Below are 24,550 nucleotides of genomic sequence, written 5' to 3'. Positions count from 1 at the left end.
TTAAACCTGTAGCCAGTTTGTATTTTATTTTAAAGGAAGACTTGTCATTATGTATGGTCACACTGTTACTACCATGTCTCTCACATATATATATATAAAAAAAACATGTTCAAACAGTGGAGACAGATGCTTCGTGTGCTCTGTAACACAACAAAACAAAAACAAATAAATAAATCCAAACGTAACAAAGTTGTAGCATCTGTTCTATGTACAACGCAAACTCTGCTCAATGCACTTTTCAGATTAACACACACACAGCAAAACTTAACATGACAGAGTTTTCAAAACTGACTCACAGAATAAATCAAAATAAATAAGAAAATATGTAGGTGGGTGGAAAAATCTGCCCCTCACAGGCATTAGCATGTCGTCCTGCTGTGACCTGAAAATGTGACTATTTCTGCATAAGTTGAACTTTTTCCAGTTTACTGATTTGTATTAAAGTGATGTTTTTTGGAAGCGCACTGAAAGCACAAAGTAACGATGTGTTTTATTTCTGTATGTATTACACAGTGGAAGCAGAGAAATGGACCAACCAAAACAACTGTACAATTCATGCCAGTAATTTAGGTGTTTACCAGCGGTTACAACATGCTGCCATGTTGGAAAAGTGAAAAAGTCAAAGTTGGGAATTTTGGGTGCTGGTAGGAGGTTAAGCTACACATTAGAGAGAAAAAGACTCAAGAATTTTAACATCTCCCTTCCAACATGGCGACCTATGGTTGGTAACCAATGGCCACCATGAGTGGCAAGTATTGTGTTCACCATCTATACTCACTGGAAAAAGGCCAATCTGAGTGTTAGTGACAAGCTCTAAAGTCAAACTCTTAAGGACTATCAAAAAGTTGAGTCACTCGAACAGCTACTGAATGAAAGAACTCATTAAAACTCTCAAGAGTTCATGGAGACAGTTTGACATCATTGTGGTTTTTCATCTCCAGAATGGCTGCACTTGTACAAGTCACTGAGCTATTTAGCTAACTAGATGGTAAGTGAGTTATGTAGCTAACTAGCAAGAGAGCTAATAAGCTACCAAGCGAGTGCTGTCATTGTTCATGTTTAGTGCTGTATTCTTGCCGACTTGGAAACGTTCAAGCACTATTCCAAAATAGTTACCACCGCTGTTAGCCTTGTACTCACAAAATATGAATAGCCTACATTAGCTATTTTTTTATCATGTATCACATTCGTAGTGGTTTGTTAAGAAGTGAAACCAGATACAAACAGTGTGTAGCTGCTTTTCAGTTAGCTCAATTGACTGTATTACTTTTACTATTGCATGTTATTTATATGCAACTGCCAGTGATGGAGGTTTTGCAGCCATTTTGCCATCACCTTGTTCAATTTTGTGGTTCTTTTCAGCAACTGGGAAATATCATAGCTGTCAGAAATTCCCACTATCTTTCCTTCTATCAACAAAGCAGCCTCGCTCAGGTTACAGAAGGCATGAACCACAATGTACTTGGTGAAAAGAAAGCCCACCACGCCACTGACAAGCACTACTTAACTCACTAGCTCCCCCTGTACCTCTTTAGGTTGCTATTAGCAGATTAAAGCGCTAAATTGCCTAGCTCAGAGTTCAAACGCCTCAATCGTGATCTTTTTTCTGGATTTCAGCATGGGCATGGAGCTGTCGATGGCCCAGATCACAGCAGGAACATGTGAATTCAGATTTCAGGGTGGATTTTTCCAGTCAGCATTTTGGTTAACATGTAAAATTTACATAAAGCACAAGTCCAGTCTATAGTAAGCCAGTGTAAAAGGCACGTTATCATGGCATAACAGGACAAAAATAGCAGAGGAGGAACAGGGTTAGCGCTCAAAGGTCAAGTTATCGCCCATATAAAGTGTCAGGTGTTATTTTTGACATTAGTGGAGATTCTCATACCGAGCTAACAGGACAGCAGATGGGATCAGACTTGCAACCTTCAGGATTTTTTCTGGAATTGCAGCCTCTGACAGTGAATTAAAACAAAAGATATTCAACCTAACTAATGAAATTAGGCTTCCACATTTAGTTTACTGCACTCTAGCTAATCATGTGAGGGGGGAGGGGGGTTACATAATAATGTAGTGCATTGAGCTTTAAGCTGACAGAGGTCAAAGTCAATCGACCTTGAAATGAAACTAACACTCAACGTATGTAAATTTAGACACATCTGTGCTACTTCTTTACACTGTATGTTTAAAATGTAAACACTGCATTCTGTTATTAAAAGGACAAGTCCAGTTTCATTGAAGTTCTCTTTTATGCTTCTTCTGCAGTGCCTCACAAGTCAATTCATTTTCTGCTCTCATCACACCTGGTACAATATTATATGAATCAAATATAAAAACATTTTGTCTTATCACCTTTATCTGAAACTGTACAGCCTACACATTTTGCTCACAGTAACAGAACAGAAAAAAGCCTTTGCTTAATGCTAAATATGTTACAAAATCAAACATCAATTTTGATACTGATAGATTGATAGATCAGAATTGGTAATGAAAAGTAGAACCTGCACATAATTAAATTCAGTGACTTATTAAGTAATCAGTGAGAGGATTCAAAGATGAAATAGGGATCATAGGGCAAGAAAAATACATTTTTGAGGACACACATGCTGTCAGGTTGTGAAGTCCATACACAACCTAAAAATAAGTAATCAATGTTGGGAATTCATTTGGGGAAAAAAAAACTACTGTAGCATTTACACAGATTTCAAAACCATTAATATGTGTTCTTCCCAAAGTCATGGCCTGATGGACAGAATTCTCATAAAAATTACTGGTGACTTCTCTCTCCTGAAGCTACAATACAGTGGCACATTTCTGCAGTGTGAGAACCTAAACTGGGACCTGCATCGTTTATTATGTTAAACCTACTTCCTGTTTCACATTCTGATGATTGTTCACCTGTACTTTTGGTAACAAAAACTGCAAAAACATAACTGAGTTGGTTTTAACTCGCCAGCTAATTTACCTTCTTCTCTTCAATCAGCTGTGTTTATTGATTTACTGAGCCAGTCTCTCTCAAAATGAAGAACTAGCAGATGGCTCTTAAAATGAAGCAACAACTGCCCCAGAGGCTGCACATATTAAGAGGTGAACATTTAAATTTTTGTTTTCGTAATTTGTTATCAGCGGAGGCAGAGAGGCTCAAAACTGTCAATATTTTCTGAAGAATATAAAAGTAAACATATTACTTAATTTGTATTGTTACAACAGATTTCTTCTTGCTCGGAAGTCATCTCACACTATCCCTCAATATTATTTCATGATACCCTGAGAGATCCTTACCCCTGACACTTGATTTCTCTTAATTTAACTTGACTACAGCCACACTCTGGTTTATTGTAGAAATCATGCAATGTTGTTTATAAGCTCTTTGTTAGCTCTATACAGCACCAACATGGAATAGAAACAGGATTAATACAATAACCAACGCTTCAAATCACATCATTTTTTAAAACTTAAAGGGAGGTTTAAGTTTTAAAATAAATGATGTGAAAAATGCGAGACAGCAAAAGTTAAATCTCTTGAATTCCTAAAGAGTTGCGCAATTCCTACTAATTTGCCCTTTTTTTATCTCTTAAGCCGACTGGCGTTTACCTGGATATTAAAACGGTCATCAGGTAACAGCATTTTGAGCAGCACCCACCTCCTCCAATCACATTGCAGGGATTTCAGCAGGATGGGCGGGGTTACTGACTGGTGTGTGTGTGTGAAGCAACAGGTGATAAGGCTCGGGAGAGAAACAGCTAACCAACCAAATCCCTTGTGTGTGGTGTCATTGTAACGGCTGACTTATTTATCTAGCACCAGCGAGAAGAGAAACAGGGTCTCTGACTGAGGTTTGCAGGGCCAAGCAAATGGAATGTAAGCGAGGGAACTGTAATAAAAAAGACACACACAAAAAAAAACTAGTGCAAGGCTTTTTCTTGTAGTTTTGATGTGATATGAGCGGTTTCTGCGGAGTGTCAGTTCTCTCGTCTACTCAAATTTAGTTTACAAAACTTCAGAATGGATTTGCAGAGACCGTTTGATCTGTTCTTCGTGTTACGTTTTCTATGTAACTGACACTCTTGCTGGACAGACAGTGTGTGTTTATGTGTGCGTGCACGATGCTTCTCTTAATTGAAGGAGGCCATATGTTTCTTCACAGCAGGAAGGGCATCAGTGTGTGTGTGTGTGTGTGTGTGTGTGAGTGGAGCACGTTTCTATGAGAGTTTCTGGTTGGCGAAGAAGGCCTTGGTTTCTCCACAGGTGGGGTTGGTGCACAGCGGGCAGCGCAGGGTCAGCTGTCGGGAACAGGGCTCGTTGGTCTTCAAGTGGGACTGGACCAGGTCTGCCAGCGCCTGGACAGGACCAACGACATAAAGTCAATACAGAGAGAGCGACAGAGCGAGAGCCTCTGTTCTTCAGCTCTGAGAATACCTGGTTGTGTTTCTGGCTGTCAGACTTATTAGGTTAATTAACTCCTTGATTTAAAAGTTTTACACTGACTTATACTGTTTTCACTCATATTACTTCACGTAGCTTCTACTTTGAAGATTTTCCACCTATGTAAAGCTACAGTAAATAATACCCAACACTTCCTACACAGATAATTAAAAGTCTTCCAGTGACTCAAAGGGCATAATCCCTCAGTTTCCTGGTAGGCTTTTAATTTGAAATATCTGCAGGGAGCATTGAGTTTCATTTACAGAAATTTAACAGCACTCTGAAAAACTGCAAAGGGGGAGTAATTAAAAATAATAATTAAATTAAAACAGTGTTTCTGTTAAAGGAATAGTTTTTTTTGTGAAATGCACAGATTAAGGTGAGAAAAATGATACCACTCATATATTAGCCCAGGAGCCAGGAGACTGTTAGCTTAGCTTATAGACTGCAAGCAGCAAGACTGGCTCTGTCCAACAACTTCATGGAGTGCAGGAAGTCTGGTAGGCAGATTTTTTTTAAAGCTTCTCAGAGAGCCAGGCTATCTGTTTCCACCAGTTTCCAAGCCTTACACTATGCTAAGCTAACCAGCTTCATATGAGAAAGCTATCGATCTTCTAATCAAACTCTCAGGAAGAAAGCGAATAAGCACATTTCCTTGAAAAAGAGCAGTGAGCATGACATGACCTTGTGTTGTACTGATGTAAAAATATTCATTATACTAAATTTACTATGTGAACTGTTTTTTACCCATCCTTTATTAGAACATGTCCTGCATTTATTTGTGCTGGTCTTGACTATTATTTGAATGCAGCTTTTATTTGATAATTCATTGTATGTGGATATACTGTACATCAGGTTTCTGCTTTTTATACAGGTTGTGTTATCTTTAACAGCTGCTGCCTTCCACAACGTGAGGATGAGAGGGGGACAATTCAAATCTGAGAGTATGAAAGTAGTCATTCAAATTGGGAGTGACTTAAGTTAACTGATTGTACAAATTAGTCACTTGAGGGAGGATTTATCAAAAAATGAACCCCTGACACAACCGGCTTCTGCAGTTAAAATATCTGATCAACGCATTTTTTCTTGATTTTTCAGCTGCTGCTGCTGCTGCTGCTTGCAGACGGCAGCAGGCTGATGCAGCTCACTGAGAAACTAAAACCACACCAAGGAAACCATCCTTCAGTAACTACCAACTAATCATCCTCTGGATATTGATTTATACACTCGCACACACACACTCACACACACACTCAGACTTGGCGAGGGGTCTCTGAGCGCGGCAGGTTTGACCAGCCAGCCAGCCGGGCGGTTCAGTTCTACTGTAGTCAGCTCTAAAGGTTCCCATTGATCTGCCCCCTTCCTTTAATAAACCCTATACACACACACACACACACACACACACACACACACACACACACACACAACTGTTACAGCTGGAGGAGTTGGCTGTTGTGAGAAAGGTTGCAGGGCAGAAGATGAAGGGAAGGAGGGAGGTGAGACAGGAAGGCACTCGGGGTGGAAGGAGGAAAGGAAACGAGGCAGAAAAAGAGGGAAGGAAGGAAGGACAGAAGGAAGGAAGGAAGGAAGGAAGGAGGAATCCATTTATTGACCATCTCCTGCCTGGAGTTCACTTACTTCACAGAACCTTCTGCTGCGGTCTCCTTTTCTATTATTAGAGCCCTGCTTGCTTTCTGTGTTCCCTCCATCATTCAATCTTAAATGTATTTCCTATTTGCTTCTTTATCATTTCTCCTTTTCCCTCTCTTCATCTCTCTTCAAGCTGAAAGCCTGTTCTAGTTTGTATAATACAGACATGATCCTTGCCTACTTTTTCTATTTTAAATGTAATTAAAGATGCGTGTGTGAATCGTACCTTCATGAAAAGAGGGTTCCCATTCAACGACTCTGCTCTCCTGATGTTCTCCACTCCACACTGAAGAAAGAAAGGAAGAAAAAGCTGTCAAACATGTTTATACCATGTTTGAAAAGCCAAAACCTCCCTCCTGTGTTTTCAGCAACACTGCTAGGATGCCAAGGTCTGTCAATCAGTCAGTCCACCACTTTGGTGCAGACCAGAATATCTCAACAACTATTGGATGGATTTCCATGAAATTGTGTAGAGACAATCATGGTCCCCAGAGGATGAATCCAACTGACTATGATGATTCCCTGACTTTTCAGCTAGCGCCACCATGACGTTGACTTCATGCTTTTTCCATCTAATTGTTGAGATATTTCAGTCTAGGCCAAAGCGTTGGACCGACTGACCGTCTGCATTAGAAACACTGTATACCCATACTGAAAAATATCATAAAATGAAGTTCAACATTTCAGGTAGTGACCATGTGGGAAAAAGTGTTTTCATTTTGCCCGTGGAGGACTTCAAGAAATAAAAGTGTTTTGTTCTGAGTTTCCAATTATTTTTAACAGCAGGTTTCAATTTGGAGTGAAACTCCTCTTGACTGACATGCTGAAGTGGTCCAGACGGTGTGTGTGTGCTATCTGGTACTTCTATCTTTGTGAAGACCTGGTTGTGTTTTAAACCTAGAGAGTGAAGATGTTTTGGAAAGTGGGGTCATTTTACAATTTTTTTTTTTTTAGGTAAGGTTAGGGAATGATTTATGAATTGTGTGATGGTCTTCACAAGTATAGAAGTGTGTGTGTGTGTGTCTTTGTGGCACCAGTCACATTGATTTGTGGTCACCTCGCTGGTGCCTTCAGACAGACAGGACACTGGGCTGCTGGTGACACATCTGACACACAATTGTCCTAACACACAGTCTACATGCTACATTAAATCTATTGTGCATCAGGATCAACTATCTTTACTTGATCCCAGTACAAATTCTAATCATACTCCTGATCCCAAATCACACTCCAACACTAACCCACTGAAGAAGTCAGATTCTATTTTTTAACACAAATACTGTTTTCATCCACTAGACAACCAATTCTACTTCTCCATTTATCTGATTTGAGCTATAAATCAGAGTATTCCCCACTTTTTTTTAACATTGCCTTCATTTATCAGTGCTTATGAGATTTACATCAAACTGAAACCAAAGCTGCCTGGACAAAAACATCCGAGAAAAAGCTGATGGGTGATTTGGAAAATGATCAAATAAACACAATTCACAATCACTTGTATGGTCATTTACCCAACAAAGTCTTCTCTCCTGCACATTTTAGGCAACATTCGGTCTCTCCTCACCTAAACACCAGCATGTGCAAAGGCTTTTTTTCTCCCGCTAGACTGTGCAGACCGACATCGACAGAGCAGAGAGGAAACACCTGCAGCTGCTGGGAAAGTGAACGAGGAGTTTCCCTCTTCCTTACCTCCTCTCCCAGCACTTGTCCGTACTCGATGTCCAGTTCATGTAAAGTCTCTATGTGGTCGGAGGTGAAGGCAATCGGCACCAGCAGGATGTTCTTCTTCCCCCGTTCACAAAGACCTTTGATCACCTCATCCGTCTGGGGGCCGAGCCACGGCATGGGCCCCACCTGAGAGACCAAACACAAGACATGATACAGCTAAGCCATGAACTGCCTTCAGAATTCACACTGCTTCTGTCCATTTTCAGTTATATATATGTTTTAAATTACACTTAAGTGTGGTAAGATATGTACATATTAAAGAGGCAATATCAAATTTAGACTCTGAGACCAAAGGTATATCTTCTGAATCATTGTGTATGCTTTGGACAGTGTGTGCATTTCTGTACTAAAGCTCATGTCTGGTTAGTTATTCTGCTCTCTAGGAAGCCAGCAACACTTCCAGTCCTCCTCTATTGTGAGCAGCTGATTGGGCGAGGGAACGCTTCATGTGGTGTTTAAATTTTGTGACCGGTCAGCCACTGTGACTTGTGGACCGAGAGCTGTGAGGTTTCCTGCGCTAATATAGCTGCAGTATTAGATAGACAAGTGGCTCCATCTTGTGGTGAGAAAAAAAGAAACATTCTGTCATCGCAGGACAACATGTCCATTCATAGCAGTATAGTAATACTGTATATAGTTATAGTTATATAAATTTTTTTTTAAAAAAAACAACACAAAACCTCTGCAGCATTAAAAGGTTTTAATGCTGCAGAGGTTTCTGCTCTCAATCAGTGACGTACAGCTTGAGCGTGTGACTGTGAAGATAATTATGAATGGTGAAAAAACGAACAAATAAAATCATTTCTGTCTTATACCTGTCCACCAATGTAATAAAAAAAACACTGTACAGTTTCTTTAAGAGATCAGAGTGATGTTGGAGAATCATATCAGAGTGAGAAACAACAAAAGTATTGCTGTTAGATCTTTATAAGTTAAAAAAAAAGTAAAAGAATGGTTGAGAAGCTAAACCGACGTCACACAAACTGGCTGTTAAAGCGCTTCTGGTTGTCTGTATCACTGCTGTTCAGTTTCATGTGTCCATTATTTATTTGAACAGTTGACGCTGAAGTGTACCTTCAGTAAACAGCCACTAGATGGTTCCACTGGATTATTTATGACACTGATATGACAGTTTACAGTCTCTCTTTTGTGTATGTGTGTGTGTGTGTGTGTGTATACTCACCCTGGACTGCCACACCAGTCTGTAAGGGTTACAGTGTCCCAGTGTCTCCATGACTCTCTGAACTGTGGCTCCTACTTCCTGAGGATATGGGTCGCCTCTGTTTACAACCTGCACAGGTTACAATACAGTAGCGCTGTCAGTGATGGTAGTACTAGTGCTAGTATCTGTATCAGTAGTAGTGTAGCAAGTAGAGGTAACCCCTGCTCACATATACAGACTCAAACACTAGAGGCCTGACAGGATGTCATTCACTCCATTCACCTCTATTTCTGCTACTTTGAGTTTGCATGTTAAACTAGAAGTTACAGCAGTAGTGTAAGGGTACGAGCAATTGATCAAACACCTGTTGAATAAGAACAACTGTGTGACCACTGAGTCTAAACTCCATCTATGGTCTTCTCATTAGCGCAGGTAGTCTTGCTTTTAATTTGACAAGTTTACATTATTAATTTCTAATTGATATTGTGTGTGTGTGTATGTGATGTGCTGTTGTGTGTAGCTTTGTATTTTGTATGGTGTGTTCTGTGTGGGTTTATTTTTTGCTTTGTACTGTTTGTTGTTGTGCTGTTGTATGTTTTGATTGTGGGGGACTATGGAAGCAAATTAGCTTCAAGCTAACTCCGGTGCATCTTTAATGTTTAAAACTGCACACTGTCTCAATCAATAAATCAAAATAAACTCGCAGAAATGTGATGTCTTTGAGTACTGTGCCAGCAGTAAACTCCCAATCCCAAATTCATCCACAGACAGCGTGTTTTACACAGTTATATGGAGCTTGTTAGGCTGCAGGTAAATTGTTACTAACAAGCTAAAAATGAAAGCTAACTAACTAACTATCTATCTAGCCAACTGTTCTGTTTAGATTTTTTTCTTTTCTTTTGTGCATGGTAATCAAAAGGAAGCAATGAGAAGTATTGATAAAACACTGATGAGCAGTATTAAAAGTCACATTAAAAATACACAACAACAAAAGTAGAACTATTAGAACTTGTATCAGTAGGACTATCAGCAGCATCTCTCAGTACTATCAGTATCATCAGTATCAGCAGGAGAAGGAGCAGCCGTAGTTTTACTGTTATTATCAGCAGTAAAGCTTCATGCTACTTACAGCCATAGGGAGCGAGTGTGCTGAGAACAGAATGACGACGTCGTCTCTCTTCTCTTCTGGAAACTTCAGCAGCTCGTTATTGATGTGGTCTGCAAAACACTGCGCACACACACACACACACACACACACACACAGACCATTTTATTTCTTATTTAAATGTTGAAATTGTTTTCCTCAACTGATAAAGAAGTTTCTGATTGATCACTGTTTCCCTCCATGGGAGAGACATGCAGAAGCTTTATTTAAACAGGGAGGGCCATTGAGAGCAAGCTCTCTTTTACAAGGACGCCCTGATTACACCAGGGCAGGAATTATACCACGGCCAAATGGCCAGTGCCATGGATACCCCAGAGTGTGGACGTAATGCCCCTTCTAAAATTAACTGCCCAAAGGGCAAACTGGCATGCCCTGTTTTGAACTGGCCATTGTGCCCTGAAGAGAAAGTTGCAGATTTCCTTATTTAAAACTACATGTGATTCAAAAATAAACAGACTCCACGTTTCCCAGTGTCTCATGCTGGACATCAACAGTAGATTTCTCCCACTCCCGAAAATATATGTGTACCGTTCATGTAAAAATTAACAGCTAACCCGTTAACTAACATTAGCTAACAATTAACGTTATGTGATAAGCAGAAGCAGCTAAACACTGTACAGTGTAACTATTAGTACACATTATGTTTTAAAGTTTACCAGGATATTGGTGCATAGTGTTATTTAATTCAATGTTTTAAACAGAGGTGTTAAATCACAGCTAAAAGAGAAACAACATTGTTCTCACACCTAATACCCCTGTATAGACACACCTGATTTTTATGTATGTATGTGTGTATGTATTCTTGTTTTTCCTCTCATCTTTCTTTTTTCTTCTTTACATTTTAACTTTTATATTCCAACCTTTAAAACAGAAAAGATAAGAAAAGCCTCCTGTAGACAGGTGTTGTAATTTAGTGTTTCGCTACAAACACAGCGCATCTGGTGTTCCATTGCTAATGTGATGTCCATGTCAAGTTAAAAAAAAAAAAGTAAAACTTTTTCAGCACAATGCGACATTAACACATACACATCCATATCTCTGTAAGTAGAAACAGCCACAGTTAAGACAGATCAGGAAGAGTCTGTCAGCTGTTACTTGACTCTTAGCTCTCATCCAAGTCTATTCTTGAGAAGTTTCTTATCAGTGTTTAATGTTTAACGTGTGAAAAGTGTTTTATTTGTTTTATTTTTGTGACTGCTCCTATGATCTCTTTTAAATTTTCTATAACTTCTATATCATGTCAGAAAATGCTTTGATATCCTTCTTTTTTTAAATCGAGTGACAAAACCATTTTTTTAAAAAAGCCCTGTTTTTCATTTTCCCTTTTCGTTTCAGAATAGGAAGTCGATTGAGATGAAGGTACACAGATTCTGAACAATATGCTTTCTGCAATTCTGGATAATACATACCTAAATATACACTCAGGCTTGTTAGTTGCTATGATTACCAACCATGGCCACTTCCAGCTCATAAGTTGCTATGACGACAAACTGCCCCAATCAATTTCCTTTCCAACATTTGCCTTGAGTTTTCTGTGAGAGGAGGAGAAGCTGTCTGCTGTCTGATGTGTGTGTGTGTGTGTGTGTGTGTGTGTGTGTGTGTGTGTGTGTCTGACCTCCACCAACAGAGGGTGTGTGGGCCAACGGTCGATGACACTCCAGCGCATTTTCGGCCTGGAGCCTCTGTTGGTATAGTAACGGTAGATGGCATTCAGACTGCTTCCTGTGTACACAACAAACACACAAACAAACACATTAATTAATAATATTAATATGTTCTATTACAGAACAACCGCAGTCCTCTGTCAGTCAAACTGTTAGGGAAAGGAAATATTTTATTTGTCAGTTGGGGCTTGTTGGATTTCCCAAAGTAATCACACCTGATGTCCGTAGGTGTAGTCAAAGGCAAGTGAACAAAGAATCTTATAGATTTTCAAATGGAAGTTTCGTGTCTAAATCTGATGGTGAACTCCAAATAAATCCAGTTTGTCACACCCACACAGTACAATGACCTCATGAGCAATAAGAAGTACCAAATGTGGCTGTTGGCTGTGGTGTGTACAGGATGACAGAACTGTTTTCCATCAACTTCATTCTGCTTCCTGTGCTGATTTACCCTCCAAGTCTGGGAACTGCATGTCCCATGATTACTTGCATGAAAGAGCATGTGTGCTCTATGTGGTGGTATTATAAGATCTGAGGTTCCCTTTTGTCAAATATTTGCCCAGATGAAGGGTTTGGCTTTTTGATTTAAATACCTGCAAATGTTTCTCAAGATTGAATCTTTTTGGCGTTTAATCATTGTGTCAGGAGAGTGGTGATCCTCTCAGAAGTATCCACAACTTCTTTCATCTCATCCTAAACTAAAACATTTGAAGAGGATTGGTCGTCAGTGTCATGTGATTTGATATGGCTGCATATCATTTATTTACCTTTTAGTACAAATTTATGGCTGAATCTGAATTTCTACCCTCTGGACTTTTTGGATCTCATGAATTGGTGTTACATTCAAGTCACACAGTTAAGCATCAGTTTATCTAAAAAATAATGACCTTGTCCATGTTTGAAGGTCGTTTAACAACAATTACTGCTGTTCTGAAGGTATTTCAAGAATCCTCACAGACTCTTCTAACTATCTGGATGAAAAACCTTCATCTGCTACATGACAAGAAAACATTTTTAATCTCTTTCCCAAGTTACAACTTTTCTAACCCATGCAAAGATGGCAGTCGTTGGCTCTCTGAAGAGAAAACAGTCGCAACTTGAGAATCAGGTTAAAAATCTTTTTGAATTTGATTTAAATAGAGTTTACTGGTATGTGTGAATATTTGTGTGTGTGTGTATTTATCAGAGGCTAACAGGGCGGGTGACATTCTGGGTGTGGTGACACTAACGGCCATCTTTTTTTATCTTACTTATTTTTCCTTTATCTTTTTTTCCATCTTCTTCAGATCTTTAGAAAACATGTGTGCACAATGTGTCTTACATCTGAACAGCGCTGGTGCAAGAACTTTGCATCAGCTGCACTGAGGATATTATGTGTTTTGAAATGTATTTGATCTATTCCTCTATGTACAATATAGACAATTATTTATAGAAATATGGATTATTCATTAAGTATTTAATTTACTGATTTTTTTTATTTTAGACTGTTTGTCAGACAAAATAAGACATTTGAAGACATCATCTTGGCCTCTGGAAACATTATGATGACTATTTTTAATCATTTCTACTAATTCATCAACACATTAAAACTGTAATAACAATAACTCAGTTGCAGCCCTCATTTTCTGTATCTGTTCAGTATGAGACTGTTACCTGTGGTGGAGCAGCTGTACTGAGGATACTGTGTGAAGGCCACAGCTCTCTCCACCCCGTCTTTCTCCATCTCCTCGATGGCTTCCTCCGTCAGCGGGTTAACGTACCGGAAACCGATGTAGAACTTGTGAGGGGCTGATGACAGAGAGACAGAGTCAATCGCTGCCAATGAATTCATTTTATTCATTTGTTTATTTCTATTCAGATTCTCCTGGGAAACAACCTGCAGCTGAATAATGTCATGAATACTGTCAGGAACGTGAAGGACAGGTGTCATGGAGAACAAGCTTTTGTCAAACATGTTATTGAAGTGTATCAGGCTTGTATACCACAGGACATGGTCACTTTTCAGACCACTGCTCAGCGTTGTGTGGTTATCAGTGAGGTGTGTTGCAGGCGTGTGAAGAGCCACTCCTTCACTGCATCACTATCTCCACTTCACACACACACAAACCCTGCTGCTAACTGGGTCCACCAGCAGGAAAGACAGCAGCTCTGCTTACTTTTCAAATATGAAACCACTGTTTACGCTGATGTGTCTTCCCTGATGCTCCATCTAAGTAGGAGCTCTCAAATCAATCTATAAGGGCCCAAAAATGAATACTTTTGCTAAACTAGGACTTTCTAAAGCGTACAGGACACTCAAACTCTCCACTTTACTGTGAGTGAAATGAGTTTAGAAGCAGTGAGGCCTCTGACAGGCGGGACGGGGATGAGTCTGTCCGTTTGGTAGCGGTGTAGATGCTCACCTGTCTCAGGGCTCATCTCGTCCAGCAGCTTCACCATGCCCTCTCCCTGCATGGATGTCCAGTGTTTGATGGGTGAGCCTCCGCCGATCTTACTGTACTGCTCCTGGATCTTTGGCGTGCGACGCTTTGCAATGAAAGGGCCGAGCTTACTGCAGAGCAGAGACAGATCACAGAGTTACGACTTCCACGCCCATAGACTTTATTACACTGCATTAATATACACATAAAACAACACAAACAACAGACAAATTGACCTGTAACTACTTTTCCCACTTGGACCAGTGTCCTTTTGAGAAAGTGAAAACAAAACACTGAGACACATTATTTCCCAAAGTTTCATTAAAGTCAAATATTCATTTTTTAAAAGAGTGTAAGATGATGTGACATGCATGTTGATCAAAAGCTTCAGCAAAACTCAGGAAGTAAAAACATTTTATAGTGCCTGACCAGAACAATCAAAACAGGACTAAACAAGTCTACAGCCACGCCTAGTAGAGTGGTAGTGATGTTGGCATATAAGTATACTAACATGCACAACATGTATTGCATTAATCTCAAAGAACAACGGTGGCTTTATTTTCAGGGTTTGACAAGTGAAAATTTCAACCTGCTGGTGGCACTAAAAAGTCTGGAGATCACCAGAGTCGTTAGGATTAATCCTCTGGCAAACACGAATCTCTGAACTAAATTTAATGATACTGCAACCAATTGTTCTTGAGATATTTCACTCTGGATTTGAGTGTTGCACCAGCGGACCATCACTGCCGTCCCCACAACCACACTGCTAGAAAGGTTAAGCGATAAGATAAAATGGCTAAAAAATACTGTCAACAGAGGTAAAGTCAAAATTTTCCATCCAAATAGTCACAAAACTTTTAAAACAGGTTTTGGTTCAGCTCCACATTGACAGCTCATTATTGGTCCTATAAGGACAGGATGTTTTGCAACATAACTGTGCAGAAGTCTACAGTCTACAGCCACGCTGGCCATTCTGTGAAGCTGGACTCGGGCTCACAATAAAAATGTCAACATGCAGATGATTGGCGGGTATAATGTTTCCTAATTGATGGTCAGCACCTCAGTGAAGAAAAGCGGACACGAGCCTTTGATGTCTTAAAGCTGAAAATGTTTATTGAAGTACTTGATCAAGGAGAACTGAAATAGTGAACATCGAAGTCTTCTGCAACTCGGATGCTGTCTCTTTCCGATCTGCCCCCTGAAGGTTTGACCCTTAGTCTTTAACCTCAGCCTACAATATGAAAAATTAGTCTAACTGGTTCACTAGTTTCTAAACAAGGAACTGCGTTTTACCCGTGTCAGTTCAGGTCACGTTGTACGGAACTTCAGGTCACTGTCAGCACATTCTGGCTACGCATTCCACCCATCTGTGTTGTCTAGGAAGGCCCTCTCTGACCTTGCTAACCATGACAATGCTGATTTACCCTTTAGCAGAGAGGTTTCTGGTTTCCCCAAAACATCACAGACAGCTGGAGTCTCAAGGAGAGGAGAGGATGCCTCCATCCTGCTTAAGAATTACAGTGTGACCTGAAGGCCCAGGCTTGACCCAATGTAACCCAATTTGTAACCCATAAAGACGGAAAATTCCATAACACTAATTGTTCACCATCTTAGTTTAGTGAGTTAACATGTATTTACATTTACTAATTAGCACTAAATACAAAGTACAGCTGAGGCTGATGGGAACGTCATTAGGACTTATCCTCTGGGGACCATGAACATCTGTGAAAAATTTTAATGGCAACCCATCCAATATTTGACATGATATTTCTGGACTGCTACACCAAAACAACTTCTTTGTATAGCTGGTTTCAAACACAGAAGTGAATTTGAACAAATAGATTGTTCCTGTAACATCAACAAAAAAATTAAAAGAAAAGAAAAAAAAAACCCTCCTAATTATTTGGTTGAGTACAGGCATGGTATCATGTGACTGAAGACTGATCAAGTCTTGAAACCAAAGTCACCTGCGCCCAGACATACAGTGCTTTAATACAGTGGTTCCTCACCTGGACACCACAACATGATTAAAGGGATAAGTTATATTTTCTATAGTCAAATTTAGCTCTTTTTTCTTGTGAAATGCTGCATACATCTACATCAGATGAAACAATATAAGATTCACTCTTTGATTGAACTGCTCATAACTTACACCCACGCTAAAACCATAACCATGTTGGGTCACAAGTAGATATTGCTTCAGTTCGAGGAGTCACAAGCCAAAGGGCTCAGGAACAACTGCTTTAAAAGCATCAGTGTTTCTCAGAAATTAAATGTAAAAATGAAGAACTTCTCAGCAGAAACAAGAAACACTATGTGTGTTTCATAACAACTGATGGTGAACAAACAGAGACACAGCAGACCGCTGTGACACAACAACCTTCCTCAACAGGTCCCTTCAGTATCTGTGTGTGCGTGTGTGTGTGTGTGTGTGTGTGTGTCCAGAGTGCATACTTCTGTACTGGGAGTTTCATCAGGTCAGTGTCCATGAAGAGCCGCAGCAGGAAGTCATGAACGTCTTCTAGTTTCTCGGGACCTCCCATGTTCAGCATCAGGATGCCCGTCTTAGGTTTCCTGAACAAAAGATTCATAATCAGTGATTCATATCAAACAATGTCTCAACCCCCCTCAAAGATATGCATGGCTTATTTTTTATTAACAGTGTTTACATGCTTGGTCTTTCTAGGAAATTTTACAGTACACTGATTATCAAAGTCTACTAATGTGTTCATCAGTTTTAATATTAAACATACAGTAGCCCGCCAATTTGACTGAACTTAAACAAACTCTAAATGACGTTTATTGTTTAGTTGTACTGACAAGAGCAGCTACTCAAGCTTAACTTCCAGTTATGCTTATTTTGTCTCTAATAAAAGGAGTTTCTAATCCCTTATAAAGCTGCTTACTAAGGTTATTACAGCTTTTGCTGAGCTGTTAGTAGTGACACTCAGGATCACCGAGCATGGTTTTAATGTGACCAAGCAGAGATGTGTCAAAAATCAAAACCAAGAACAGTTATGTATAATAAACACTATCATGTTCTGTTGTTTCCCCACAGCTGTTGTTCAGTTACAACTAAATTAATTAATTAATTTACATTTTCTTTTGACTGGTTTTTCAGAACAAACCACTGTACACACAAGGGCAGCTGTGGCCAAAAGCAGCTTCTGTTTCTGCTCCATTGTTCAACAGTTTTTCTTCTTGAAAATTTCCACCTGGAGCAGTTTGGAAAATAATCTTAAAAGGAATCTAGTTGTAGTCTTGCAAATAGTGACCCTGCAAGATCCCCAGTTTTTGCAAATCTTAGTCTGTGACTAAAAATTCAGTAACTTATGACACATTGTCTTTAAATGTGAGAGGGTGTAAAACTTTAGTCTTCTCAAAGTCTTCTAGTGTATGGGATTAGACTTGGTCTTCAAGACTTCAGACTTCGCTAAGACTTGTCTTCAACTTGACACTTGACTAAAACTTGGTCCTCAAAACTTGAGACTCAACTTTGACTTGGTCCTCAAGACTTGAGACTTATCTACAACTTTCCCACAAAGACTTGAAACTTAACATAGACTTGATGAAAAAGACTTGAGACTTGACTTAAACTTGTTCCAAAAGACTTGACTTGGGCTAATGGCACCTACAGACTGTGAGATTTCAGAAATCTAATAGGTTTAAACAAGGCTTCTGCTGCCACAACTCAACAAAATTTTCCTCTTTGTTGGAATCCCAAACATTTCGTTTTGTACATTTTACTTCCATCATTGGGTTTAGCGCCAGTGTCGCGTTGATCAGTGCGTAATTTCATGCTGTATTCCTATTGGTTGGTGAGTAGATGTAGGTCATAGTAGCAATCACATTGTGAGATGGTTACCCTAAATTTCTGACACTGTTAGAATTTTGTCCCAGGCTATCTTTGGTCGCAAGACTGTGACAACGGCCATCTTTGAGTCTCTCCCACAGTGCAACATAGGACCACCGTTTTGGAGCCAAGACCAAAGATATCACCACATTTCTTTCACACTGGTCATCTTTCTTCTGGGACAGCCCATAATCACACAGTATATACCTGCCTTAAGAGACTTGAGACTTGACTTAGACTTGCCCTCTAAAGACTTGACTTGATCTAAAACACTAAAAACAGCCCTGGAGTCTTTAACATTATGTTTCTGATAAAAACAAGTAACGAATACATGCATAGCACCAATATTAGCTTGTTAGCTTGTTATATCAGCTTGTGAAAAAAACTTTAGCACCACCAGCTAATATTAGCTTGTCAGTGAGTGCTGCAGTACTGTAAGGTATATGCTACATTACTGTTGTCTTTCAATGATTATGGGTACAAAGATCATTCTTTCACATCAATGATTATCTTGAGTATCCTATGAAGATATATTACAGGTTTGCCATGATCTGTCTACTGGTGTTTTTGAAGGTTTTGTACAAACTGGTTTCAAGAGGTTCAAAATCTGGCATCTTATCCTCTCTGATACTAAGTACTGCAGGCTTTACTGTATGAACACTCACATGCACAGCTCTCACTTCAACTTCTTTATACACCTCTTGAGTTTTGAATGCCCCTGAAGAATCTGGTGTCTGAGTCATAATTACAGCTTGGCTTCAACTTCGAAGGACAGATGAAAGCCAAAAAACATGAGGGCAGAGAGGGATTGTGTGAAAAGACGTCATCAGGAAGCAGACATCGCCCACAGACAGCTGGCGAGAATCCACAGTTTTCTAATAAACACCGACAGGTTAAATCAGGATTGACTGGCATCTGTCCACCAACTGCTCAACTGTGTGAATTCTGCAAGCAGTTTCTTTAGGAGATTTTATACAAACTCTATCAAACATTGTCTGCTTGCTAGTGTTCAAACCGGGGTCTTGAAACGGCTGACGGACATTTGTTATCACTTTTACACTTTATAAATGTAACATCTGGTCATTAATTGAATTAAATATCTTAATAGCGAAATATTAATTGAATGGTTCCCCGCCTGTTGGGTCAGGACCATGACAAGCAACACCTCCCATCATCAACATGATCTTCTTCAGATTGTTCTAGGAGATTCAACAAAAATTCAGTTTTACACTTGCTGGCTTCTCGTTACTTTTTAAGCTGTTACACAACAACTGCTTTCACCTCTTTCTCTTCAACTGATAGTTCAACTGCTTTCATCTCTTTTGCTTCAACTCGCAGTTCAACTACTTCATCTCTTACTCTTCAACTGACAGTTCAACTACTTTCACCTCTTTCTCTTCAACTGACAACAACTTTCATGTCTCCCTCTTTAGATTTGGAGGTTGTGTTCTTTGCAGGCTGTTTTGTGACGTTTTGGAGATTTTGTTACTGATGGATCAACAGCAACACTGATCAAGTTTTGGAGAGTCTGTTCCTCTCACATCAAGACAAACCAGTGAGTCCATTTGAATTTATCAAGCAGCTGTTTGCTGTTTGGCTGAATATTATAGGGTGTGATTTCTTAGTGGGTAGAGGTTTAAAGAGACTGTCAGTTGTAGCGTTTTCATAGTAGTAATATACTGTAGAAATAGATTTTTAAGCAGTTGCTTGTTGTTATTGTTGTGTTTTATCAGAGGGGGGAAGTTTAAAAATTGTGTCTGAGTGTGTCATGTTGAATAAGACCTGCTGTGAGCTACACTGCATTGCTGAACTCTGATATATGCATCAACACAGGTCACTTAACCATGATGGATCGGTATTTGTACAATCAGATTTAAGCTGTTTATGTGAACGTTACACATATATTTGCAGGAGTGGGAGAAATCTCGCACTACTGTTGATGTCCTGCGTGATGACAGAGACACTGGGAAACATTGAGTCTGTTTATTTGCTGCGTCGCATGTAGTTTTACATGAGTAAATCTGCATCTTTCTCTTAAGGGCACAATAGCCAGTTCAAAACAGGGCATGCCAAACTGACCATGTGGGTAGTTAATTTTAGAAGGGGTATTACGGCCACACTCCAGGGCATCCATGGCACTGGCCGTTTGGCCGTTGTATAATTCCTGCTCTGTTTCCAATGGATCTCTTCTTTTTGAACCATTTCCACATCACTGTGACGACACGTTGTCACATTCTTGAAATACACAGAATATGTCTGATGAAATGATACAACTAGATCTGTTATGTTCTGCTTTGACTTGCTATGGTGTTATCAGACTGTAGTGTTCTGCTTGTAGAATTAAAGAAAAAGCCCAATGCTTTATCCACTTACTGTACAACTGGAAGTCCCATATGATTTCTACAAGTTTAAAATAAAAGAGTGTGTGTGTGTTTGTATCTCACCTATTCTCCTGTGTTTCTGGAGTCATAGTTTGGGCTAAAGCAGCAGCAGTGGAGCGTCTCCTCACACTCAGACTGACGCTGCTCCTGGCAACTGAAGAGGAAGAAGAAACCAGTTGTTCATTCATCTGTCACTCACACACATTCTTTTATCCAGGTTACATAAATATTGCTGAACATACATTCATACATTTCCTGCCTTGAAAACTGTCAGCCTCCGAGACTTCCAGTGTAGAACCAAACAGGTTCTCACTTTTTTACTATTAACAACAAATGAACAGTAATTGTTACAGATTATTATAAACCACATTATTTGTTATTAATACCACAAATGTGTATAACACCTCCTAAACCACTGACGTTTGTTGTGATGTTTTGAGAAACGAAATCTGCACTGACACTACCACATGTATACTTTGTAGTATCTTGTTCCAGTCTCCATAGATGCATTATGATGTTTACACTGAATGAATTATTCAAACCCAAGACTTTTTTCAGCCAACTAGCAGCATGGCTAAAAAAAAGTATACTTTATTGTGTCACTTTACAGCGTGAAGACACTACATACTCCACATACATACAAGAATTGGTGTCAGGTCTGAGTTTGGTTCACTTGATTATGTCTACAAACTGCACAGTTTTGTCTAATAAAAATGTTCTAGATGTCATGTGCATTGTTTTACACCAAAACTCGGTCTGACACATTTGGTATCTTTGGATTCTGGGATCTCCACCAGGATTTCGTATAAAGCTGAGAGTCTGAACATTATTAGACCAATAAACACAAGCTTGTAATAATGGATGTCAAAAGGTAAAGTTAAATAATGTGTTTCCAGCAGTGTTGATTTTGTTTAAATAATGAAAGTTTGCCTCACAGAGAAAATAGGTTTGAATGTGGGAAATTACATAAACTGCGAGTTGTTTTGCTCTCACACTAAATGATTCTAAACACACTTAAGCACCACTGCAATCAACAACAGTGTGTGAAATAACAAATATATCAGATAATATGCTGCAAGCTGACGAGAAACACATTTCTTCTGATTTATGTAAATACACATTCCTAATAGAAGGTCTCTATTCACTAAACTGTGCCTTCATAACCCCAGCTGCAGTACCCTGAAGCGCCGCCAGGAGGCCTTCTGAGATTACGCAAGTTCACAATGCTTGAGTTGTGTAACTCCGAGTAAATGTTCCGCTCACTCGACATTAAAACGTAAACCGTCACTCGAGTAGTATTTACGGATCACCTTGCTGTTACTAAATGCAGCACAAGTACGAGATAAGTCCATTATGTAACAATAATATTAAACAGTAACCTACAGTAATGTTCGACTGCGTCAAATTAACGGGAGTTAGCAACTGGCTGGCAGCGGAAACACTGCAGTTTCTCTGTCAAATAAAAGCACATCAACAATCACCGTTCAGCGAACATTAGGATTCAGAATCACCCAGATGACAAACAGTTTCACGGAACACAATACTGGAGTTTTAGGAATAATCAAGAAGAGATAGCGATGTAATATTACGAATAATACTGCAGGGGCGCGCGCGTTACGGTTACAGCGGTGATTTTATTGTGAAAATCCTGACTGGAAAACATACTTCCGTTTGCTAGCTTAACAACCATTTACGAAATGATGATACCAATGTCACCGGCGTGTTGCTGAGTTTACACCACGCCGCTCCATCACTCGAAACTGCATTTAAACTGCGACAAACAACCAGGGTAGCAATGTTGAATACGTGACACAACATTCGGAGTTAAAAAATGAAACTTGACGGTTTCCGTGCACAGCTTTAATCAGGCTAACTTAGCTGCACAGTCACACTCACATTGGATCAAGCGACCGGCGCTGCCCAGGACTGCCATCATGGTAGTTTCCTGTTTTCACCGCCGAAAATAAAGTCTCTCTCCCCGCTGAAATATAGGTTGGATACTTCTGCTCTCAGCGACTAGAACCACGAGTGTTTCTCCGCGCTGAGTGAGTCTCTGACCGATGTGTCAGCCAGATTCCTTCAGCCACCACACCAGCTGGCTGTGTCAGTGACTACTGTTAAGCTCGCGCGCTTCAACTGCAATACTTCCGGTTGGCGATGTCAAAATGAAGGTATGATGCAACATTTCAGAGCAGGTGTAGATTGATTTAAACCTAATGATTCTCGCTGGAAGATTAATACAAAAGCAAACATTATAGCATGATGGTTTAAGTATAAATGGAATGGAAAATGAAAAATAAAATGCTCCAATAAAACACAAATAACAGTAAAAATACAATTTTACAAATAAAACTGTAAAGACCACATTGACAATTTATTTGATATCAGTTGGGAATCTATTAGGATAGGAAGTATTCTGAATGGTCTATGTACATACATGTTTCCAAATTTCTATCTAGGTGTATATATGTGTATGTATGTGTCTGAAAGGACCGGTGTGTAGAATTTAGTGGCATCTAGCAGAATGGACTTGGCAGAAATGGAATATAATATTCATAAGTATGTTTTCATAGGTGTATAATCACCTGAAAATAAGAATCATCATGTTTTTGTTACCTTAGAATGAGCCCTTTATATCTACATAAGGAGTGGGTCCTCTTCCACGTAGCACGCGATGTTATACTGCCATGTTTCTACAGCAGCCAAGAGTGGACAAACCAAACACTGGCTCTAGAGAGGGCCTTTGCGTTTTTCACAAGTATCGTGGCCATCGTAGGTTCTTCTACATGCTTGGAAGGAGAAGGGGAGGGATATTCAGTTGGTTTCAATCTGCAACCTTAACACTAGATGCCACTAAATCCTACAAACTAGTCCTTTAAGCTAAAATAACACTTACTACAAATATGAGGTATATTTCTAATATTTTCTAAGCTTACAGTAGTGTGACAGCACTGACAGTTTAATCAGTGTCATGGAGGCTAATACATACCAGTAATGTGCTTTATTTACAATAGACCTGTCAAAAATGTATTACACTTACAGTTTTCCTGTACCTTTAATCCGATTATTCTGCTGAACATCCCTCAGATTCATTTGTGTTTTTATACGCATCTTTGATTTATTGGGAACATGACTGATTGCTTACATGCTTTTATTGTAGAGACAATATTGCCACATTTCCGGTATGCTACTTGATGATTGTGGTTCGCTTGACGCACAGCGTTATCTCAGTATGACGTCACAACTACGATGGTCTAAAACGGACGATAACCCCGCCCCCGTCCGTGCTGGACACGCCCACACCGGAGACTGCGTGTGTGTGTGTGTGTGTGTGTGTGCGCGCGTGTGTGTGTGTTCATAGATAAAGTACTTTATCGGTAATACTGTTACAAGCATACACTGTTTACCTCCGGCTTTAGCGATGTGTTACCTCCTTACCTCAAATCTGGCTCTAAAAGGAAACTACCTGCAAGTAATCAGATTAGATCAGATTAACTAAATGAATTAACACTATAATACCCCACTCTACCCACAAATTATATATATTTATGGTGGTCTAAAATACAAAATGTGCAATAAATTTAACTCACTACTGTATATGTGAACAGGCTGTATATACTGTGCTGTATATAGTCATTCCTTGTATATATTTCTGAAGATTGTTGTGTTGTTATTCTGTGTAAGTACATTGAGAGCCACAAAACCGAGTCAGATTCCTTTTATTACACATAAAAGGAATCTGACTCTGACATACTCGGCCAACAAAGATGATTCTGATTCTGATAAGAATTCAAAGTGTAAAGGAAGATAAAATTAAATTAAATTAAATTAGATATAAATTAACTAATCCAGCCCCTTTTGGGCAGATTTTAAAACACTACTGAAGCTATACTAATATTGTATATATGACAATGTTTGCTCAAATAAAAAAAAATTAAAAAATACTGTATGATGTTGGCAAGCAGGCTGATGACTTTCTGAAAATAAAGCAGTACTTCAGGACTTCAATTCACCCATGTGACTGTCTGAGTTCACAAAACAGCTTCTTTGAAAAAAGACATTGTGAGTCTTCCTGGAAAACATTTGTTCACGCAGTTTCTTT

At 39.4% G+C, this 24,550-nt stretch overlaps 1 protein-coding gene across 1 annotated transcript; it reads right to left on the bottom strand.

Annotated features, from left to right (window-relative positions):
• fech (ferrochelatase) lies at positions 1-22,584 on the bottom strand. The gene is made up of 11 exons (XM_067575401.1): positions 22,345-22,584; positions 20,512-20,602; positions 16,669-16,788; positions 14,197-14,345; positions 13,448-13,582; positions 11,746-11,852; positions 10,095-10,193; positions 8,987-9,094; positions 7,765-7,929; positions 6,302-6,361; positions 1-4,340 (listed from the first exon to the last, which is right to left on the bottom strand). The coding sequence occupies exons 1-11, from the start codon at positions 22,382-22,384 to the stop codon at positions 4,203-4,205; spliced, it is 1,212 nt and encodes a 403-aa protein (XP_067431502.1). The 5' UTR covers positions 22,385-22,584; the 3' UTR covers positions 1-4,202.
• Between the last annotated feature and the right edge of the window lie 1,966 nt (positions 22,585-24,550).

The sequence above is a fragment of the Thunnus thynnus genome, chromosome 19 (genome assembly GCF_963924715.1).
Source record: "Thunnus thynnus chromosome 19, fThuThy2.1, whole genome shotgun sequence".
Taxonomy (NCBI): domain Eukaryota; kingdom Metazoa; phylum Chordata; class Actinopteri; order Scombriformes; family Scombridae; genus Thunnus; species Thunnus thynnus.
The sequence above is the reverse complement of the archived record's forward strand: the minus strand, read 5'-3'. Positions and strand labels throughout refer to the sequence as shown.

Bases quoted from the DNA above. Each gene is read 5' to 3' on its own strand.
- fech (XM_067575401.1), bottom strand. From the start codon at position 22,384: ATGATGGCAGTCCTGGGCAGCGCCGGTCGCTTGATCCAAT. The intron at 14,346-16,668 runs GTATGCACTCTG...TCTGCTCTGCAG, and splicing joins ATGAAACTCCCAGTACAGAA to TAAGCTCGGCCCTTTCATTG. The intron at 11,853-13,447 runs GTAACAGTCTCA...TTGTGTACACAG, and splicing joins GTACAGCTGCTCCACCACAG to GAAGCAGTCTGAATGCCATC.